The 21,890-nt window shown below is 46.6% G+C and overlaps 1 protein-coding gene across 5 annotated transcripts in view; it reads right to left on the reverse strand.

Moving 5' to 3' along the window:
- Positions 1-21,890, reverse strand: part of LOC124788346 (NAD(+) hydrolase sarm1) — an 894,874-nt gene that overhangs the window by 449,463 nt on the left and 423,521 nt on the right. The window contains exon 1 of one of the 5 annotated variants that reach the window (XM_047255641.1): positions 14,082-14,222. The exons of the other annotated variants lie outside the window; for them this stretch is intronic. Within the exon in view, the coding sequence (XP_047111597.1) occupies positions 14,082-14,132 (51 nt within the window). The 5' untranslated portion in view covers positions 14,133-14,222. Of the gene's footprint in view, positions 1-14,081; positions 14,223-21,890 lie in introns of those variants that run through there. 5 annotated transcript variants of the gene reach the window in all.

The following is a 21,890-nucleotide window of genomic DNA, read 5'->3' on the forward strand; positions in this document are numbered from 1 at the left end:
TGTGTGATTGTCTGCTGTTGGGTGGCACTTGAAATGTAGAAGAGCCATACATGTGTCCCATATTGCTGAGTGGCACCCATCATTCCACCAAGGTACAGGCTACAACCGAGGATGACCCAAAGATTTTGTGGAGGATAAGTCAGCGTTATGATGGACCACCCGTGTGATATGGTCCACATATTCCTGGATGCTATCACACGACCAGCTGCTGCCCATCCATTGCAGAGGCTTCTGTTTAAGCAATCCTTCACCCAGTATGTGGTTCAACAGTGGGAAGTGGTCACTGGAATAAAAGTCATCAACTGCTTCCCACTGTGCTGTGCTGAGTCTGCAAGGGCTGGACAGCAGAAAGAGGATGCCTCAGTAGCCACTGAGAGAAGAGTGGGATTGCCAGTGTTGAGGATCCACTGCTCCTCAGACATCATGAGATTCTTCAAGAATCGACCCTTGAGCCAAGCATAGTTCGATCCTCATAAGACGTTATTGACACTGGACTCGCCCAGTAGGAGAAATGGTCAGGGCAGTTGTGCAATATAACTTATGAGGGCCTCAGAGTCTATTGTACCCTGCAAGAGACCAGATAGTGACCTTCTGACCCACAGGAGCAGCAATTGCTCCTGCTTGTGGATCAGTAACCAAGGAGAGGAGTGGTGTGTGCTACTGGCAAACACAGCAACTCGCCTCTGTACCGTGTACTGTGTCAGTTGGGGTCTAGGTCTCATAATGGAGACACTGCCTGCAAAATAAAAACTTATGTGCAGCACATGGAGAGTCGTTTTTCTACCATTTCCCTGCGCCATCTTGGATTACGTCACAGAATGGATGATAGTGCTCTCTGGTGGTGGTACTGTGTAGTAGGTCCAGACTTCGTGGTGAACACACTGTTTGCCCCCATCTTGAATAACAGTACTTGTGTCATCAGCTGATGTGACGTCACGGATGCCATCTCGGATTACGTAACAGAATGGACGACAGTGGCCTCGGGTGGTGGTACTGTGTACTAGGTCAGTCGGAGTCCAGACCTCGAGATGAACACACTGGATGGTGGTGCCGCCTCTAATTGTTTAAAAAAAGACTGGTGCATCAATTAGACAGTTGACAATTAGCAAGCATTATTATTTTGAAAATTTATGGGTAGTTTGGCTCTCTGGACATAAAGGTATTGCATTATTTAGAAATGGTTTGCCAGTCTGTATGCTGTATGGCATGTCAGAGCATGTTTTCTGTATCACTGTGCTAAATATACTCCATCCCTAAATAAATTGTTCCAAAATAAATAAAATACACTCCGTCCTCTCCCCAGCAGCCCAGTGCAGGCTGAGTCCTTTTCCCACCAATCCGTAGAAAGAGGTGGCGGTTGGGTCACTTAGGTTACTCCAAACAGCTTTTCTTTCTGCCATTTTCTTAGGTTAGTAGAGATAGCCCAAATGACCTTTCTTTAACGCTAAAATTCAAACTCGGCGCGAGTTCAGAGGATGAGGTGGCGGTCAGATGACATAGGTTAGTGTGGGTAGCGCAGTTGACCTATTTTCCCTCCATATCCTTAGGTTACTAGAGACAACCGTGATGTGATGCATTATCCTGTTGGAGTTTGAACTTCCTGCCATTTTCTGGGGGAGGGAGGTTAGGTTAGTGGAGGTAGCCCAATTGACCTATCTTCCCACCAAAATTCAAACTTCCCACCAAAATCCGCCATCTTGAATGACGTCACAGCTGTGATCTTGGATACATCTGGCAACAATGGAGAGTGGGGCAGAAACACCCTTGGCCCAATACTAAGACAGTTTCAAATTACTTTCGCTGTGTACTTCGTTTCTGGATTTATTGTTTATATACACTCCTGGAAATGGAAAAAAGTACACATTGACACCGGTGTGTCAGACCCACCATACTTGCTCCGGACACTGCGAGAGGGCTGTACAAGCAATGATCACACGCACGGCACAGCGGACACACCAGGAACCGCGGTGTTAGCCGTCGAATGGCGCTAGCTGCGCAGCATTTGTGCACCGCCGCCGTCGGTGTCAGCCAGTTTGCCGTGGCATACGGAGCTCCAACGCAGTCTTTAACACTGGTAGCATGCCGCGACAGCGTGGACGTGAACCGTATGTGCAGTTGACGGACTTTGAGCGAGGGCGTATAGTGGGCATGCGGGAGGCCGGGTGGACGTACCGCCGAATTGCTCAACACGTGGGGCGTGAGGTCTCCACAGTACATCGATGTTGTCGCCAGTGGTCGGCGGAAGGTGCACATGCCCGTCGACCTGGGACCGGACCGCAGCGACGCACGGATGCACGCCAAGACCGTAGGATCCTACGCAGTGCCGTAGGGGACTGCACCGCCACTTCCCAGCAAATTAGGGACACTGTTGCTCCTGGGGTATCGGCGAGGACCATTCGCAACCGTCCCCATGAAGCTGGGCTACGGTCCCGCACACCGTTAGGCCGTCTTCCGCTCACGCCCCAACATCGTGCAGCCCGCCTCCAGTGGTGTCGCGACAGGCGTGAATGGAGGGACGAATGGAGACGTGTCGTCTTCAGCGATGAGAGTCGCTTCTGCCTTGGTGCCAATGATGGTCGTATGCGTGTTTGGCGCCGTGCAGGTGAGCGCCACAATCAGGACTGCATACGACCGAGGCACACAGGGCCAACACCCGGCATCATGGTGTGGGGAGCGATCTCCTACACTGGCCGTACACCACTGGTGATCGTCGAGGGGACACTGAATAGTGCACGGTACATCCAAACCGTCATCAAACCCATCGTTCTACCATTCCTAGACCGGCAAGGGAACTTGCTGTTCCAACAGGACAATGCACGTCCGCATGTATCCCGTGCCACCCAACGTGCTCTAGAAGGTGTAAGTCAACTACCCTGGCCAGCAAGATCTCCGGATCTGTCCCCCATTGAGCATGTTTGGGACTGGATTAGGCGTCGTCTCACGCGGTCTGCACGTCCAGCACGAACGCTGGTCCAACTGAGGCGCCAGGTGGAAATGGCATGGCAAACCGTTCCACAGGACTACATCCAGCATCTCTACGATCGTCTCCATGGGAGAATAGCAGCCTGCATTGCTGCGAAAGATGGATATACACTGTACTAGTGCCGACATTGTGCGTGCTCTGTTGCCTGTGTCTATGTGCCTGTGGTTCTGTCAGTGTGATCATGTGATGTATCTGACCCCAGGAATGTGTCAATAAAGTTTCCCCTTCCTGGGACAATGAATTCACGGTGTTCTTATTTCAATTTCCAGGAGTGTATGTGTAAGAAGGAAAAGTCTTTTTGCACATATATGTGTACGATACAGGTAATAAACTTTGTTACAGCTTTATTTGACAGCAAACTCCGTCTTTAAGCTTAGCCACAAACATATCAGTGACAATGATTTGTTTTCTGTAACTTTGTCACTGGAAGTTTGGAGTAGCTACTTGTTTAAGTTTACACTTTATGTCGAGTCCAGAATTATAGTCTTTCCAATGCTGTTGGGAATCCAGTTGTTTGAAAATTTTCCAAATCCCTTCAAATGTTCCTTAATTTTATTCTTGACTTTTTCGCCCAAAGTAAAATGACTTTCTACTAGGAAATCGTGAAGTGTATGGCAACACTCAATTTGATTAGAATTCAGACAAATTTCCCAAACTGCAAGGCTTTTAGTCTACGATTCGTACGGTCTTGTACACTACAAATGTTTTTGTTTGGTCTATGGAGTAATAAATTTCAACTGTTGATGTTTTTAGCAAAATTTCTGTTAAATAAGCCACAGTCGGAAGGCAGATTTTACGTAGGGAATGGTGTACCTGCCGAGAAAAAGATAAACGTCATACAACATGAGATAAAATCATTTTACATCCGTGTCAGTCAAGAAAAGCTTTTAAGTACTTAGCTTAATATTACAAAAATTCGTTAGTTAGTAGGATGCCATGAATAAAATTAAACTATTTTCACAGGATCGTAAGGTACAGAGGTTTTTCACACGCAACAGTAGGTTGATTTAATGATTACAAGCAGTTTAAGTAACCATATTGTTGCTGATGTTACACCCATCAGTTATTTTAATACAAGGTAGGAGGTGAAATACTGTGTCGGTAAATACTGTGCGAAGCAACAAACTGCTTGCAAATGGGTAATAGAGTTTTGGTTTCGCGCTCGCAGCAGTGCGAGGAGAGGCGTGTGCGCGCGACTTGAAGCAGCCGGGCCGCGGGGCAGGGGCCGGTGGACACTCTAGCAACCTGACCTGCAACATCTGCTCAGGGAGAAGACGGCACAGTGTATCTGAAAAAAGTAAACCACTTGTGTAAACAGTGAGTGTCTAAGGGTCGAATAGGGAGATACCCTCAGAAAAATTTGTGATGTAGGTGCGCAGGACTGTAGGTAGGTCTATGCATAATCACTTCCATATGTACTCCGTGTCACTGTTCCACCAAGTACAGTAGCAATCGAAGCGACTAATGTTAGCCATTTTAAGAAATTTCGGCATCGCTGCTTTCCTGGGCTCAGTGTTGGTGAGATATACACGAGAACTATGACCCGATGACGGTACCGAGTCTCGATAACGTTTCAAGAATCAAACTTTACTGTCTGGTTACGTTGTGTTTGTTTCTTTATAGTGTAAATGTGAAGTTGCGAAAGCAGCGTATAAACATGTTTATCTATGTGGAAAGATCGGCTACTAGCGCGTAAACACACTTAATCCACTGTCGATGAGGAAAGATTGTGGACGTGATGTCGCAGAGTACGTACTGGGGCGTTTCTAGACTAGCTGAGTGACCGGCACACGGAGGACACGTGTGGTGCATCGTGTCATCGTAGTCATCACTGGCAGCAATACGATCGGCTGTCTTAGTGTACCACGCGTCAAATCACGTTTGCAGCTTGCAGCAGCAACTGCCCTTCTGGTAGGAATTAAATTTAGATGTCGGAAAATGCTTCTAGTTCATCACGTACACACGAAGACTTGCTAGAGAAAGTTATCAGAAGCCGAAACTGGAAAACAGGAGGAAGAGTGCGTGTTACAACTGAATGACCTCCGTTTTGGTGGTGACAGTGCGCGGTTCGCTTCTAGCGTGGGCAAATCGTACGCACTAATGGAAGGATCTGATAGGGAAAATATAAGAAGTAGTCGCACATAAATGAGTTTCAGTAAGGCTAGAACAACACGTAATCACGACGTCCAAAAGGGGTACTGCATGTCGAGCATAAAGTCACAGAAACACTGTACGGCATCAGCTGTTCTCCGCAGTTGAAGACAATAAATGACTAGGCGAACAGGGAAGAAGTAAAGTTCTGGAAACATAAACGAGGTAGTCGGCGCTGAGCTTGTGAAGCGTCTGGAGAGGGAGACGTGTGGGAGAAGCACGCGAAAACCGCGAGTCACTCGGCGAGCGCCGCAGAGGGAGCAGGCGCCGAACTGAATCGGGCAGCAGGCCCCACTACAGAGCTCATCTCGTCTGAAACGATAACGACTGTGGGAGGTGAGGGACGTTTACAAGCCGTGCGGGAGCACAGCGGACGCCTGTGAGTGAAGAGCACGAGGCACGGGCAGGGCGCACTGCCTGCAGGCTACAGCGCGGTCCAGGTGCCCTGCCTCCAAAGCTAACTCGTGGAACAATAATTTATTCGAAACAGCTCCCACCCGACTGTTATTTCTACGAGACTTGTGTTGGAGATGGGGACGCACTGCAACTTTGTATGTGGAGCGTCGTTCTGCTCTGAACGGTAGTCGTTTCGAACTGCCAGCTCATCTGCATCTACATACATACTCTGCAAACCACTGCACTGCTGTGTGATGTCCTTAGGTTAGTTAGGTTTAAGTAGTTCTAAGTTCTAGGGGAGTGATGACCATAGATGTTAAGTCCCATAGTGCTGAGAGCCATTTTTTGAACTGCACTGTTCATACGTCCTACACTTGCCCGCAATTCATTTTCCTGTTCCATTTCCAAATGCAACGGGGTAGAAATGACGAGGTCTCGTATTATCTTGTTGAAAGACGGCTTACGGAGACCTCGAAGACGGTGCGCAGCCACAGGAAGGTACCGGCCGACGTCAGAGCCACCAGGTAGGCGAGCCACACTTGGTGGTAGCGCGTGCGCTCCGGCGGTCGCTGGCCCGGCACGGCGATGGCGATGGCGATGGCGATGGCGATGGCGAGCCGGCAGCGGCCGCTCCCGCCGGACACCGCGCCTCCACCCTGCTACTGCACACGGGACTGGCACTCGCCTGGAGAAACGCCTCACCGGCTCCACCACTGATCGTACCGCGGCAGGCGCTATTTTCTAAAGCATACGCGTGTCCAGTGTCGTGCATTTTACCACCCAACTTAACTAGCGGCCAGGGTAACATTAGTAAGCAATCGAAACAAAGTAAAAGAATACCCATACAGAATGAGATTCTTCACTCTGCAGCGGACTGTGCGCTGATGTTTTAATGATTTTTGATACCGATACAGTTATAATTAATATCGAATCTTTTGCAGTGTCGGTCCGTCCCAAGCGACCATCTGCAAAAAAAAAAAAAAAAAAAAAAAAAAAAATATCGATGAGGTACTCCTGGAATAGTTGAGTCGTTCGTCATTGACGAGGTGAGTGAAAGCAGTGGACGAAATATAGGAGTGGCAGTTTTCGTTGTGCCGGACAGCAGGCTTTCCTCAGCGGCAGATGAAAACCGAAGACTTTTGGATGTTGGCTGCAGCTAGAGCCACAACAACTGATTCACAAATCTGAGTCGTCTTACTTAGAAGAACGTAAGAGCGTCAACACATAAAAAAAATTACGTACTGCGAGACTATGTGCTTTGCTGTCGAGATTAGTTTGGAGCAAAAGAGTATGTTCAGTCGACGCAAACGCATAAAGAAGCATTCGAAGCTCCACAAATACTTTCTAGATGCCAAAGTGCCATGTATGCTTAATAGGGAGGTTTCTTGGAGTAAGAAATGATGGAAAAAATACTATTGTGAATATGAAATAAGATCATATTGTTTCTCTGACGTTTTTGCGCCCTATCGTAGCAAACTGCATGGGACGTCACTGCAACAAATTTGTCAGGCCGTCATTGACACTGGATAGTCTCCAATGAAATTTCGCATTTGGTAGTCGCCAACAAAATCTGAGAATTCAACGCAGTTGCCAATCTCCAACAGTGTGTGTGTGTGTCTTACCGTCTTCGAGAACTCACTGCCAAGTCAATACTTCTAGTATCCTGCCTTTAACAAAAATTTATTTAATTTACCAATACTATGAGAAGGAAAGTTGCTACTCATCATACAGCGTGTGTGTGTGATGTATTTTTGACTAAGGCCTTACTGGCGGGAAGGTTGCGCCTATCTGCGACTCAGGATTCCGCTGTATGGTGAGTAACAACTTTCCTTTTGATAATATTATTACATTCCATCCTGGATTTTCCATTGTTTGTTTACGTGTTAAGAATCGCTGTACAGCGACCAATTATATAGCTAATTTTAGTTTTCACTGGGCTGTTGAAATCAAAACAAATATACAAGTGACACGGCGACAAACCTCTAATAAATTTATTGAGACTAAATTCAGAGTGACACCAACGAAATAGCTCTCCGGTGGATCTACCTTTTTTAAGTCGACATCTGGGAACAGAAGCTACCGAACAGTACATGGCAGAAGGTACTGCGGAATAGTGATAGTCTTAAGCTTTTCTCTCCACTCCCAACCGAAGCCAGGGAAATGACGCCTCTGTGCGTGTCCTGATCTTCCTCATTTTGTCCTAACTACAGAACAACGTCCGAGGTCTACAGTTGCTCGCAAATTCTGCTCTCAAAACTTTCGTTTGGATATCGTATTCTACCTTCGAAAATTCCTATCTTAGCTCGTACAGCACTTCTGAAACACTCTCGTACTGATAGAACCGAATGGGAACGAAACTAGCAGCGCATGTCTGAATTACTCAGATGTCTTTCTTCAGTTGTGCCCAAACACTCGACCGTGGATCGCGCAGGTCTGCGTTCTGTTGGCGCCGTAAAATTTTCCACCGGAGCATTACGCTTCCCTCACAACTCTGTCCTTCAACAGCAGCGAGCCGACTGACTACACTCGTATCTCCATTTCAAGTCGTTTCGCAGCTTTACCATTACTAATGTAATCGAACATAGCCACCCGTACAAACCTACATTTTACTCGCAACTGAAGTTATAAATCCGGTGCGAGACGTCCTCAGTACCCCAGAAGCCAGCGCCACGTCCCGCATCAGAACAGACGTCACACTCGAGCCGGTGAGGAGGGGGGGGGGGGGAGGAGGGAGGCGGAGGGAGGGCGCCGCCTGTCCTCTGCCGCCGCTGCAGCCTCCGACACGGACGTGACACACTGGAAAACCAGACCCTGAACGCGTGCCAGCAACGCGAACACTCTTCGGGATGGCCCGACTCGTTTTTAACGCCGCACTTCTCATTGGACTCAGTTGGCGATGCGAATAGTTTCATTAATTTACAGTCGTAAGTGCCATATACCGTCTAATGCTTGTGGCTCTTTGTGTGTTGCACAACTTTGGCTGGGAGAAGATTTTGAACGGAACTGTAATATGATGGAAAGTGTGCTAGCACACGTAATTGCTACTGCGCTGGTGCCTGTTTGTGTAAACGCTGTATTCTTTATATGACGCAGACGGAACATGGTATTCGACGAGTCACTGGCTCACGAAAGACGGCATTGTTTCCGCCAGGACTGTTTATTTGGGCAGGTCAACATTTCTTTAAACCACCAAGCGCCAGTTTCGGATACATAGCCATTTTAAAGTGGACACGTTCACGAAGGTATGCTATTTGATGAGCAAACAGCAAACGACGAATGTAATCGTGTCGTGATACACACGGTATAATGTGGACGCCAAATCCTATGATAGTTACTACAGAATCGGCAAATATGTAAGCGTGCGTGCAGCAAAACTGATCACAACGTACGTCTCCTATTGAAAATAAGTAGGTAGCCCATTTCGGCCATCAGTGTGTTGCACTACTAGGTATTGAAGTCCTCGGCACATTTGTATCTCTGATTAGTAATACTCTTTGTAAGACAACTTTTTTGTTGTATGAATATCCTGTGACTATAAATCAAGAGTGTGTTAGAATGAAAATCGCTACTTACTACTGTCATTCCAATTGGTTCGGAAGCCCGGGTGACTTCCACGACTGTTGCTGTGACAGCATGATTCTTCAGGCGGCAGTACCACGAGACTTGTCACACCAGGAGTCAAACTCTTCCCGAGACAGCCGCGTGCGCACGCAGTTAAGTTTAACTAAATTATCACGCCACACATGTTGTAGTGCCTTTAGTTGTTTTCCAACTACGCACTATATTAAACTTCCTCTCAGATTAAAACTGTGTGCCCGACCGAGACTCGAACTCGGGACCTTTGCCTTTCGCGGGCAAGTGCTCTACCATCTGAGCTACCGAGGCACGACTCACGCCCGGTACTCACAGCTTTACTTCTGCCAGCATCTCGTCTCTGCCAGGAAGTTTCATATCAGCGCACACTCCGCTGCAGAGTGAAAATCTCATTCTGGACGCACTATATTAATCCGCTTAGACAACTGCAATCACTTCACGATGTCTGACACGGAAAAACTCTGATAGAAACCGTCAGTTACAACGCTTGAATAGAGTACTGTCGCGTGCTAGCACTAAAAATTCTCAGAACTTTTCCTGATGATATCTACCTACGCTGCCTCCTTCATTTCAAGCAAACCGGTCTTTCAGAAGGGGGCATACTTCAATTGATGGAATTTATAGGGACGGTAGTAGACGCAGCGCAGCGCTTGCTTCGCAGAAGGTCCGGTGTGACAAAACGGCGAATTACACTCCCACAACTACAGCTCTTCATGTCCGCGCTAATCAGAAATAAAAATTACTCGAACGCAATAAAAACTACGGCCATTTTGCGTCTTTTGCGAAGAACATGGCGATTGGGCTCAAGAATGAAATGAAGTTAGTGACCTCACGGAAGGCAAACAGAATTTGAAAAGTACCAACCGGTGTTTTCTATGACTGAACAGAGGACATGAAGTGTCACGGTTGCGGGAAGAAGAGTAGAACATTTTGCACTAAATGTAAAAAACGACATCATAAGTGGATATGCGTCGAAGGTACGACGTGTAAGAAAGCAACATTACTGTTGTTAGTAACATAGACGCAGCTACACCCACGGTTACCTTCTTGCAAACTGCTTAGGTGCACTTCGTAGGACCAACAGGACTAAGAAAACTCACTCGATGTTTGCTAGACAATGGAAGCCAAACATTCTTCATAGCAAAGTCATTAACAGAAGATCTGGAATTGCCCATCCTAGACCAACGACAACTTAGTGTTGGCACGTTCAAATCTCATCTAGCTTCTCATGACGGCGTAGCCTTGTCAGTTTCGAAATTACAGGGGTGTGGACTAATTCTACACATATGGGAGGGACCGCCACTTCATGCCTCAGGCCAAAGATACTAAGGATGTAGCACATGCATGCAAAATGCAGTTAGCTGATACACAGAGTCCCCAGAAGATGTGCCCATCTATCTGTTAACTGGTAGTGATCACTACTAGAAGATTGTCACTGATGATTTACCGATCCGTATTTCTAAATCCACTGTTCTGTTTCCCACCATCTTCGGCTGGATCCTCAGTGGCTGTAGATCTGCCGTCTCTAACTTTGTACTTCAGACTCAAATGCCCACAGACAGCCTCTTGTGACGATTCTGTGGTCTAGATGCTATTGGGATAAATGCCCTTCATGACGCGGTAAAGACTAATAAAAACTCTGTCCTCCTTCACGAATTTCAGGCGTCTTACCTTATGCAGGATCACCGAAGAGTCGTTCGTCTTCCCAAGAAACAAAATATGATTTTATATTCTACTAACCGAATGAAAGCAGGAAGTAGATCTCCAAGTTCGCATTAAAGATTTCTTAGCAACGTTACCTGAGGGGACAATTACCACCGTCTTACGTAGGTCAACAATATAAAGAATCATGTAGAACTCACCCAAGTAACAACATATTTTACCTTCCACATCGTGCAGTTAGGAAGGAGAAACTTGGTAAAATAACGTTGAGGATCGCTTTTGATGCGTCTTCTCCCGAGATCAACGCACCCTCTCTCAACAACACTTTAGAGGAGCGACCAAATCTCCTGCCAGAAATACTAGCTTGTCCGATACGGTTTCGAATACACCTCGTGGCTGTTGTTACTGATATTACGCAAGCATTTCTGCTCCTCATCTCGCACGAAGACGACAGGGATTTGACAAGATTTCTATTGCACGAAGTTTTTCAAGATAGTCACGAAAACTACCATACGACGAACTAAGTAACGACTTACCGTTTCACTAAGCCTCCATTCGGCCTGGCATGTGGTACACATCTGCTTCCGGCGACGCTGAAAGAACGCGCTTCTAGGCGTGACACCGCATTTCCCTTCGCCGCACAGATACTAGCCAACAATGTCTTCATGAATGACTTCGCATTTGGTGCAGATGACGACAATGAAGCTATCGCTGTGTATTAAGAACTAACGACCTTATTGATCTTTCAATTACTGAAATGGGCAACTACTTCAGATCAGTTACAGGACATATGGAGAACGGAAGAATGACAGATTATTACATCTACTCAAGTTTTGGACGTATATTGGAACACAGCAATGGACATTTACACGGATGATGTCTGAAAAATTATCTGATGAACCTACTACCAAAAGGAAACTACTACAGACTGTTCCCAAATTTTCCGATCCACAAGAACTATTCTGTCCTGTGTCAATCATGGAAAAACAATTATTCCAAGCAACCTGGTGTAGGGGAATGGAGTGGAATGAATTGATACCCAACAATCTGGCAACACAATGGAATATTTAGGTGTCCACTTTACGTCAATTGTCTTGGATTAGTATCCGACGATGGATATCAACTAGCAAAGATCGCGACGCTCAGGTTCACGTATTTTGCGATGCTTCGGAACGACTGTACGGCACAGATCTGTACACCCGCAGTGATTCACCTGGCTAGTAGCGAGAACATAGGTGCACTTCTGGAAGCATGATTACAAAGATATTTCTTCACTTTTATCATGGTACGACATTACCCATGCAGTGTTGTCGACTGACGTTGCAGTGACCTTGGTGATACGAATCGATGGAAGCTCTCATCTGCAATTCATACATATACGTCCTCTAGTCATAGGAGACGTGGTCCTGGAAATGATAACCCAGCGCATCACCTAACACGAGGACTTCTTGTCAATCAGAACCAATCTACGATTGTTAGATGCGAATGACCGCCATGGTTTACACACGCAGAGATTGTTGGCCATCTCGTACTCCAAATACTCGTCATAACTTCCCGGTAGAAAGAAGGAATATGAAACATGTAATGTCAATTGCTATATCTCCCACCATCATAGATATTTCCAAATTCAGGTCCTACTGAAGACTAATTCTTTCAACCGGCTTGGTCTTTCGCTTCATACGTCATATGTCACAAAGATAAAGTTACCGGGGAGCTGACAGCAATCGAGGTCGCAGATGCACGCACTTACTGGATCAACGTCGCTGATTCACGCGAGAATTCCACGCACTCCAGAACGGGAAACCGATTACACGAGACTAAAATTTGACGCTTTCAACCACTCATCTAAGACGGACTCATTCGACTGGGAGATAAACTACAGTTTGCAGACCTAAACTGTGAGGAACGAGATCCATTACTTCTAGATGGTTTACATCGCTCCACGAGACTGGTCACCCCCCTGGAGGTTGACGAGAGTAGGGAGGAAGTTGGGAGTTGTGGGAATTGAAGTCGTCGGGACATTTATATCTCTGGTTAGTAATATTCTTTGTAAGACACGACATCTAAACTCTTTTGTTGTATAGATGTTCTGTGACTTGTAAATAAAGAGTGTGCCAGAATGAAGATCGCTGCTTACTACTGTCATTAGACGACTCACACAAACTTTAATGAATGTAAATTTACAGAGTCAATGCAAGCAATACAGATATTAAAGAAATTTAATTACTATTTAGCAACGATTCGAGTCGAGTCAGATATGTTAGCTTATTGTTCAGAAAGAATGGAGCGATTTTATGAGATCCCCGTTTCGATACGCTATGAGTCTTTGTAGAAAAACTGTAAGTAGGCTGTTTAGGTTTTTATGTTGGTAACGCCACGTAGCGCTCTATATGAAAATCACTGACTGTGCTGTGTGATGGCTGTGGTTGGTTTGCATTGTTGGAGTATATGCTATTGTAGTGTTGGGCAGTTGGCTGTTAAACAGCACGTAGCGTTGCGCAGTTGGAGGCGAGCCGCCAGCAGTGGTGGATGTGGGGAAGTGAGATGGCGGAGTTTTGAGAGCGGACGATCTGGACGTGTGTCCATCAGAAAGAGCAAATTTGTAGTATTGGATATCATAAATACATTGTTTGTTCTCTATCAAAATCTTTCATTTGCTAAGTATACCTATCATTAGTTAGTGCCTTCAGTAGTTTGAATCTTTTATTTAGCTGGCAGTAGTGGCGCTCGCTGTATTGCAGTAGTTCGAGTAACGAAGATTTTTGTGAGGTGAGTGATTTGTGAAAGGTATAGGTTAATATTAGTCAGGGCCATTCTCTTGTCGGGGTTATTGAAAGTCAGATAGCGTTGCGCTAAAAATATTGGCTATCAGTTTAGTGTTGATCAGAATAGGTAAAGAGCGAAATGTCTGAGTACGTTCAGTTCTGCTCAGCTGTTTGAAAATCAAATAATGTAAGAGGTTTATCAGCACAGTAATTCATTAAACTTTCTAAGGGGACGTTTCATAAAACGTAGAGGACGAAGAACGTGAAAATTATACGATGAGAGAAACAAAGTCACTTTAAGGAAAAGGCGTTGACGGAATGTGGCACGAAAACAAGTGGAGAAAAGAGAGACCGCTTAGAAAGCCACGAAACTGAAAACCAAACACTACGCAAAGAATTTCGAGAGTCATAAGTCACTTATCGTCGGGAGGAGTTGCACAAGACACCACTGGCTTCTGTCGAGGCAGACACACGACACGTGAACGGTAACCACCGCACTGCAACTGCTGCCAGTTCGCGCCACTACTGACCTTGTTCTTGGACTTGCCGAAGATCTTCTTGAAATTTCCTTGGGACGGCATCTTCACTGTCGTTCGGGGGTCGTTCGAGAGGTTCGTCGGTTTGCGGAACAAACTCGCTAGCAAAACTGTTCGTTCGGAAACTCACGGGAGGGAGCCGCCGACCGCATTTATACGGGGCGTGACGTCAAGGCGGCGCCGGCCAATGGCGGCGCGACGCCGCAGCCCGCGCGCCCTGAGTCGCTCGGCTATTTGCGGCCGCGCCGGGCGTCGCTGCCAAGACGGCGGCGCGGAGCGCCACTCTCTCGCCGGAGGCGCCGCGCGGCTGCACCGGCGCTTCCCGGTACGCTTTGCTGGGAACACTCACCTAAAGCGGAGCGGAGGAACAGCAGGGGCCATAGCGAGTCTCTGGAAACCCACCCACCTGAGACGTGACTCACAAAGCAGTCAGTTAAGATGACGCCTACCGTGTTTTGCAAACACCGGAGGGGATCCGACAGGCGCCGGTGCATACACGAAAGTAGGTTTACTTGGGCAGCCAGCTGGGATTCTACAGAGCGCTGAAGTGGTGGAGTGTGGTCGAAGACGAGCGCAGCGAAGCTGGCAGAGTTCGCTACTTGTTGGATAAAAGAATGGCTACGACCAATAATTCATATATTACGTTGTAAATCACAGGAACGCACTACTAGAATTCCAAATATATCTGGGAGATCGTGACAGCGGCACAAGTGCATCGTCGCTCGAACGACAATTGTACTGCAGAATTTACTTCGGCACAGAACATTGTTACATAGCCCCTTCAAAATTAGTAACGAACTGAGCAATAATTACAGTCAAGGTGTCGGACGATAGCTGCGTCAGATGCGGTCTCGCGTCGCTAACTAATAAAAACAAACAGCATCCGAATTGGCCTCGAAGGCCCAGCGGTAGCCACCGGCCGCCGCGTCATCCTCAGCCCTCAGGCGTCACCGGATGCTGATACGGAGGTACATGTTGTCACTCTTTGTGCCCGGGTCGCCAATTAATAAACAGCCTAACTTACAGCGTGTTTAACTTACACCCAATTATGTAACTGTGTCAGAACGTGAACCGATCACTGAAAAGAGCTCGGGAAGACGATCCTTATGAATAGGCAATGTCGATTTGAATTCGTGCGGTTAAATATCTTCCCTTTGCAATAAGTGTTAAGCGCATGAGCGGCTGATATGTAGTGACATGGTTTATAAATCAACCAAAGGGTTCGGATTGTCCTGTGATATCAGAAAATGGCCGACGAAGAGAAGCGCTGCAATCGGCATGTATTAGTGACGTACAGGTTGCTCCTAGTTTGAATTGTGGAACATTTTCGCAAAATTATCAGTAGTTTGGAGTGCTCACGACAGCATCGTTCCGAGCTGGCGCAGCGCTACCGAGACACGCCTCTGTCTGCTTGAGCCACTGGAACGACATCAAGTGAGTGACAAGCGGCCGCTCCGTACCCTGACCCCTACACATCTGCACGCAGACACGTAACTCGGGTAGGATTCTTGTGTTTACCGGTGCGCTTCAAGTCCATCAGTCTTTTTTCTGGTGTTGTAGCAATCACATAATTCGCTCGTAAAGCTGTTCACACGTTCACAATGTACGCGACAGTTGAAGAAGTGAACATCGTTTATGGCGAATTTGGCCAAACTATTACAGCATCGGTGCGGCTGCACGCTGAACGACATCCAGTTCTTACCAGGAACTCACGATCTGTCTTTCAAAACATTGTAAACAATTTCTGTAAACTGTTAGTGCGTAGGATAAAATACGGCAAGAAAGCAGGAGAGCAGCTGATGACAGAAATGAAACTAACATTGCTGCAACACAACACAAAATGCAAATGTCACTCAGACGTATCCCGGAAGTACAACAGGGGTCGACCAAACGAGTGTTCATCGCATTTCATGAGCATCTACAGCATCACGGCAGTGACTTCCAAAATGGTTACAGCTTTCCGAACCTTATATACGGAAGGTGCAATGTGATGCGGCATATCTATGTAAAATTTTGTTTAAGGAAAAAGAATCGTTTACAAACCTCAGAGAAGTCAATCTTCGCAATATGCAGTAATAGTCAACTGAAAATCCACGCTCACTCAACGAAGTGGATAAAAACAATGCTGTGTTGTATTAATGTCTGATGCGTGTTTTGCAAGACCCGCATCATCGGTCCCTGTTTTATTGATAGGAATCTAAATACAAGCAAGTATCTCCAATTCCTACGATATGCTGCTGTCTCAGATGTTGGAATGCATCCCAGTGGACACAAGGCCGTCACTGTCAACATGACGGACATCCCTCCCATTCAGCACATATGATGACAGACCCAGTTACGAGGACGTCTCAAGAGCACTGGAACGTTCGTTCAGGAAAGACAAAATGTCCTCCACACTCAGCAAACGCTTCACTTCTGTAGCAAAAATAAAACAAAATGTCTACAGGAAGTCCGCAGCTCGTGGTCTCGCGGTAGCGTTCTCGCTTCCCGAGCACGGGGTCCCGGGTTAGATTCCCCGAAATGACTGGGTGCTGTTGTGTCGTCTTTATCGTCATCATTCATCCCCATTATGATCGGAGGAAGCAACGGCAAACCACCTCCATTAGGACCTTGCCTAGTACGGCGGTGCGGGTCTCCCGCATCGTTCCCTTACGCTCTGTCAAGAAGCATGGGACTTTATTTCCATTTAATTAGGAAATGCCGAGGACTTTCGGGGGCATCAAACGCCTTATAACACGTCTCTGTGCATCCGTTAACTCTTGAAGTAATTGAACGTGCAGTATTGTTTCTCCAGAGGCACTTTATGGGGTGCAGCATTGCTCAACATCAAAATTTTTAGACTTGTTCAGCCGCGACAGTAAACAAGCGAACCGTACCTGAGTTACGTGCTTGTTTACATTTGGTAGAATAGTTTCCTTTTTTTTTATCTTATGGGACTAAACTTCTAAGCTCATAAGTCCCTAAGCTTACACACTACTTAATCTAAATTATCCTGAGGACAAACACACACACAGCCATGCCCGAGAGAGGACTCGAACCTCCGCCGGGACCAGCCGCACAGTCCGTGACTGCAGCGCCTTACACCGCTCAGCTAATCCTGCGCGGCAATAGTTTCCTTAAAAGGTTTCTGGAGATGCTACAAAGAAACAAATATAGAACCATTACAAGAAAAGGTTAGTGTCGTAATTCGGCGACTATAAACGACAAAAATTACTTGCCAGCGTAAGGCAATACGCGGTATTGTCCACTATAGCTCTGTGAAAAGCGCACCTCGATATATTTACTCATTCTGGATATATTTTGGGTCTTAGGTACCTCACCGTGTGTACGCTAACTGTTTGAAGTGCCGGTTTTAATTGTTCTGCATTCCGTTGACGAATAAAAAAGAAAATAATTCATCAAAACTTAACTCATTTGTGTTGGGTAATACTACTGATCATAAAGGATATGTCAGAATTATTTATCATTAATCAGCTGGATTTATGGTTCATTCCGAAGTTACGCGTACCTGGAATTTCGACTGCAGCATTACTTGTGTAAGCTATTTGGTTTCAGCTAGCACAGGTGCAAGGCATATATATGAGTGTGTGCGAAAGATAGAGAGTCAGAATTAGTCACGGCCGTACAAACGCCCAAACCCGGCAAGCAGGTAAACGGTCCCTGTTGCGGGCTCAGGAGCTCAGCCAGAGGCGAGCCAGCCGGTCGTCCCCGCACCGCGTGGTGAAGGGCGGCAGCCACGCGGGGCCACCGGCTTCCCGACCGTGCTCTTTGCAACGTGCTTTTTTCCCGACCGACCGTGGGTTTTCAGAACGTGGGAAAGGCCCTGCCAGCCGTTTTGTCATAAGAGCATCCCTTCACATCCAGGGCTAGGACTAGCTATGCACGAAGTTCACAGGCATTTTTAAATGTCTTTTTACTCAACGCATGCCTCGGAAACAGGACAGAATACACTGGAACAAAAGCTGGCAAAGCTACAAGGGTTCTTCTTTTGTTTCTTGGAATATCATAAGTCTATACCGCCCTGGATGTGCCCAAATCCTAATAAATGAACTACAGAAATACAGAGTACAACTGGTAGCTCTCCAAGCAGTAAGATGGCAAGGAACTGGCTCGCTGACAATAGGAGACGGGACTATAATATACGGAGATTGCGGTCAACGCCATGAATTTGGAATTGGATTCTGCATTCATTAATCAATAAATGACTCAATAAAAGAATTCAAACATGTCAATAATCGAACGTCATACATCACAGTTCAGAGTCAGTGGTTAGATATTACATTTCTAAATGCACATGCACCCACAGAAGATAAGGATAATGATATGAATGAAGAATTCTGCAGTACAACTCAATAAATAGACATAACGTAAAAGTAGTGTTAGGAGATTTTAATACCAAAGTAGGAAAGGAGGAAATTTACAGACTAACCATTGGCAATTTCAGTTTACTCGAGAAAAGTTCGGAAAAAGGGGTTCGGCTTATAAACTTCGCAATAAAAAATTATCTCACGCTAAGCAGCACAAAATTTCAACACAAACACATTCACTAACGGCGGCGTCGGCGTCGGCGTCCGGCTGCGGCCGCCCTTTTGCCCCACCTGACACAACCCCTCCGCCCTCCCCTCGCCAGCGGCTAAGGCTACAGAATGCTTTTCAGCCAGGCCTGGTCTGGTCTAAACAGTGCCAGCTCGCTTTTCTTGCAGTATGGAGAATTCAGTCAATATCTTTTTTTGTGTGTAGTACGAAAATTGACCTTTAAAGTGATGTTAACGTTTTCTTTGTTTTACAAAGAATAATGAGAAAAATTTGAGAAATATTCTCAAATGTAGTTAATGTGGGCTGTAGATTTTGCCTCATCCTCGACCATCACCTCACTTGCACCTCTCATCTCCTGACCATCCACCAGAAAGCCCATTCCAGCCCGTGCTTCCTGAAGCTCCTGTCTGGCTGGACATGGGAATTGCATCCTGCCACTACCCTCCACACCTACAAATCTCTCATCCGTCCTATCCTCTGTTATGCCAGCATTGCCTGGATCTCTGCATCCCCCCCCCTTCCAAGTCTTAGGATGCCACGCACTCTGCCTTGCCTTCTGTATCTGCCTTCCTACCCCCACACGACTCCTGTGTCAACTCATCCCCTTTCCCCACCACCTCCTTTTCCTCCAACATCTCCACATCCTTTACAGTGTCTGCAAGCTTGATCCTCCCCCACCCATCGGTTTCCTCCTTCCTCTCCAACCCGCCGCCCATTGCCACGCCTCTATCACTGTATCCCTCCCTCCCTCCACCTCCACACCCTCCTTCATCTGGGCAATATCCATCCTGGATGTTGAACTTCGCCAAAACATCTACCCTTCCCACCAACTGCAGCGTGGTCTTCTTCCCACCTCCCCCCTCCCCTAAGTCCCCCTTTTCCTGTCCCCTTAGCCCGCATCTCGTGGTCGTGCGGTAGCGTTCTCGCTTCCCACGCCCGGGTTCCCGGGTTCGATTCCCGGCGGGGTCAGGGATTTTCTCTGCCTCGTGATGGCTGGGTGTTGTGTGATGTCTTTAGGTTAGTTAGGTTTAAGTAGTTCTAAGTTCTAGGGGACTGATGACCATAGATGTTAAGTCCCATAGTGCTCAGAGCCATTTTTGAACCTGTCCCCTCCTCCTCCCAGAGTGGATTTTCCTTCTTCCTCCCACCCCCTGAGCCCCTGCACCCCCTCCTCAGCAGTTTTCCTCTCCCATCCCTTCCCTCCCCAGTCCCCTTTCGACGTGGCCCCCACCTCATCCCTCTTTCCCTCCCCTCCTTCTCGCCTACTTTTTCCCTCTCCCTTGTCCCCGACCCCTGGCAGATCCTCCCAGATTTTTTTATTCATTATCAAGTGTGCTGCGTTTGTGTTGAGTTCGGTGCCGTTATACAGTGACGTGGTTTTAATTGTGTGCTCGACCTATATACAGGGTGGTCCATTAATCATGACTGGGCCAAATATCTCACGAAATACGTGTCAAACGAAAAAACTACAAAGAACGAAACTTGTCTAGCTTGAAGGGGAAAACCAGATGCCACTACAGTTGACCCGCTAGATGGTGCTCCCATAGGTCAAATGGATATCAACTGCGTTTTTTTTTAAATAGGACCCCCATTTTTATTGCATATTCGTGTAGTACATAAAGAAATATGAATGTTTCAGTTGGACAACTTTTTTCGCTTTGTCACAGATGCCGCTGTAATGGTCACAAACATATGGCTCACAATTTTAGACGAACAGTTGGTAACAGGTAGGTTATTTAAATTAAAATACAGAACGTAGGTACGTTTCAACATTTTATTTCGGTTGTTCCAATTTGATACATGTACCTTTGTGAACTTATCATTACTGAGAACGCATGCTGTTACAGCGTGATTACCTGTAAATACCACATTAATGCAATAAATGCTCAAAATGATGTCCATCAAACTCAATGCATTTGGCAGTACGTGTAACGACATTCCTCTCAACATCGAGTAGTTCGCCTTCCGTAATGTTCGCACATGCATTGACAATGCGCTGACGCATGTTGTCAGGCGTTGTCGGTGGATCACGATAGCAAATATCCTTCAACTTTCCCCACAGAAAGAAATCCGGGGACGTCAGATCAGATGAACGTGCGGGCCATGGTATGGTGATTTGACGACCAATCCACCTGTCATGAAATACGCTATTCAATACCGCTTCAACCGCACGCGAGCTATGTGCCGGACATCCATCATGTTGGAGGTACATCGCCATTCTGTCTTGTAGTAACATCGGTAGGACATTACGTAGGAAATCAGCATACACTGCACCATTTAGATTGCCATCGATAAAATAGGGGCCAATTATCCTTCCTCCCATAATGCCGCACCATAAATCAACCCGCCAAGGTCGCTGATGTTTCACTTGTCGCAGCCATCCTGGATTTTCCGTTGCCCAATAGTGCATATTATGCCGGTTTACGCTACCGCTGTTGGTAAATGACGCTTGGTCGCTAAATAGAACGCGTGCAAAGAATCTGTGATCGTCCCGTAATTTCTCTTGTGCCCAGTGGCAAAACTGTACACAACGTTCAAAGTCGTCGCCATGCAATTCCTGCCGCATAGAAATATGGTACGGGTGCAGTCGATGTTGATGTAGCGTTCTCAACACCGACGTTTTTGGGATTCCCGATTCTTGCGCAATTTGTCTGCTACTGATGTGCATATTAGCCGCGACAGCAGCTAAAACACCTACTTGGGAATCATCATTTGTTGTAGGTCGTGGTTGACGTTTCACATGTGGCTGAACACTTCCTGTTTCCTTAAATAACGTAACTATCCGGCTAACGGTCCGGACACTTGGATGATGTCGTCCAGGATACCGAGCAGCATACATAATAGCACACGCCCGTTGGGCATTTTAATCACAATAGCCACACATCAACACGATATCGACCTTTTCCGCAATTGGTAAACGGTCCATTTTAACACGGGTAATGTATCACGAAGCAAATACCGTCCGCACTGGCGGAATGTTATGTGATACCACGTACTAATACGTTTGTGACTATTACAGCGCCATCTGTCACAAAGCGAGAAAAGTGGTCCAACTAAAACATTCATATTTCTTTACGTACTACACGAATATATAATAAAAAATGGGGGTTCCTATTTAAAAAAAAAACGCAGTTGATATCCGTTCGACCTACGGCAGCGCCATCTAGCGGGCCAACCATAGAGCCATCTGGTTTCTCCATTCAAGCTAGACGAGTTTCGTTCTTTGTAGTTTTTTCGTTTAATGCTTATTTCGTGAGATATTTGGCC

This window comes from Schistocerca piceifrons, chromosome 1 (genome assembly GCF_021461385.2).
Source record: "Schistocerca piceifrons isolate TAMUIC-IGC-003096 chromosome 1, iqSchPice1.1, whole genome shotgun sequence".
In the NCBI taxonomy this organism is placed as follows: domain Eukaryota; kingdom Metazoa; phylum Arthropoda; class Insecta; order Orthoptera; family Acrididae; genus Schistocerca; species Schistocerca piceifrons.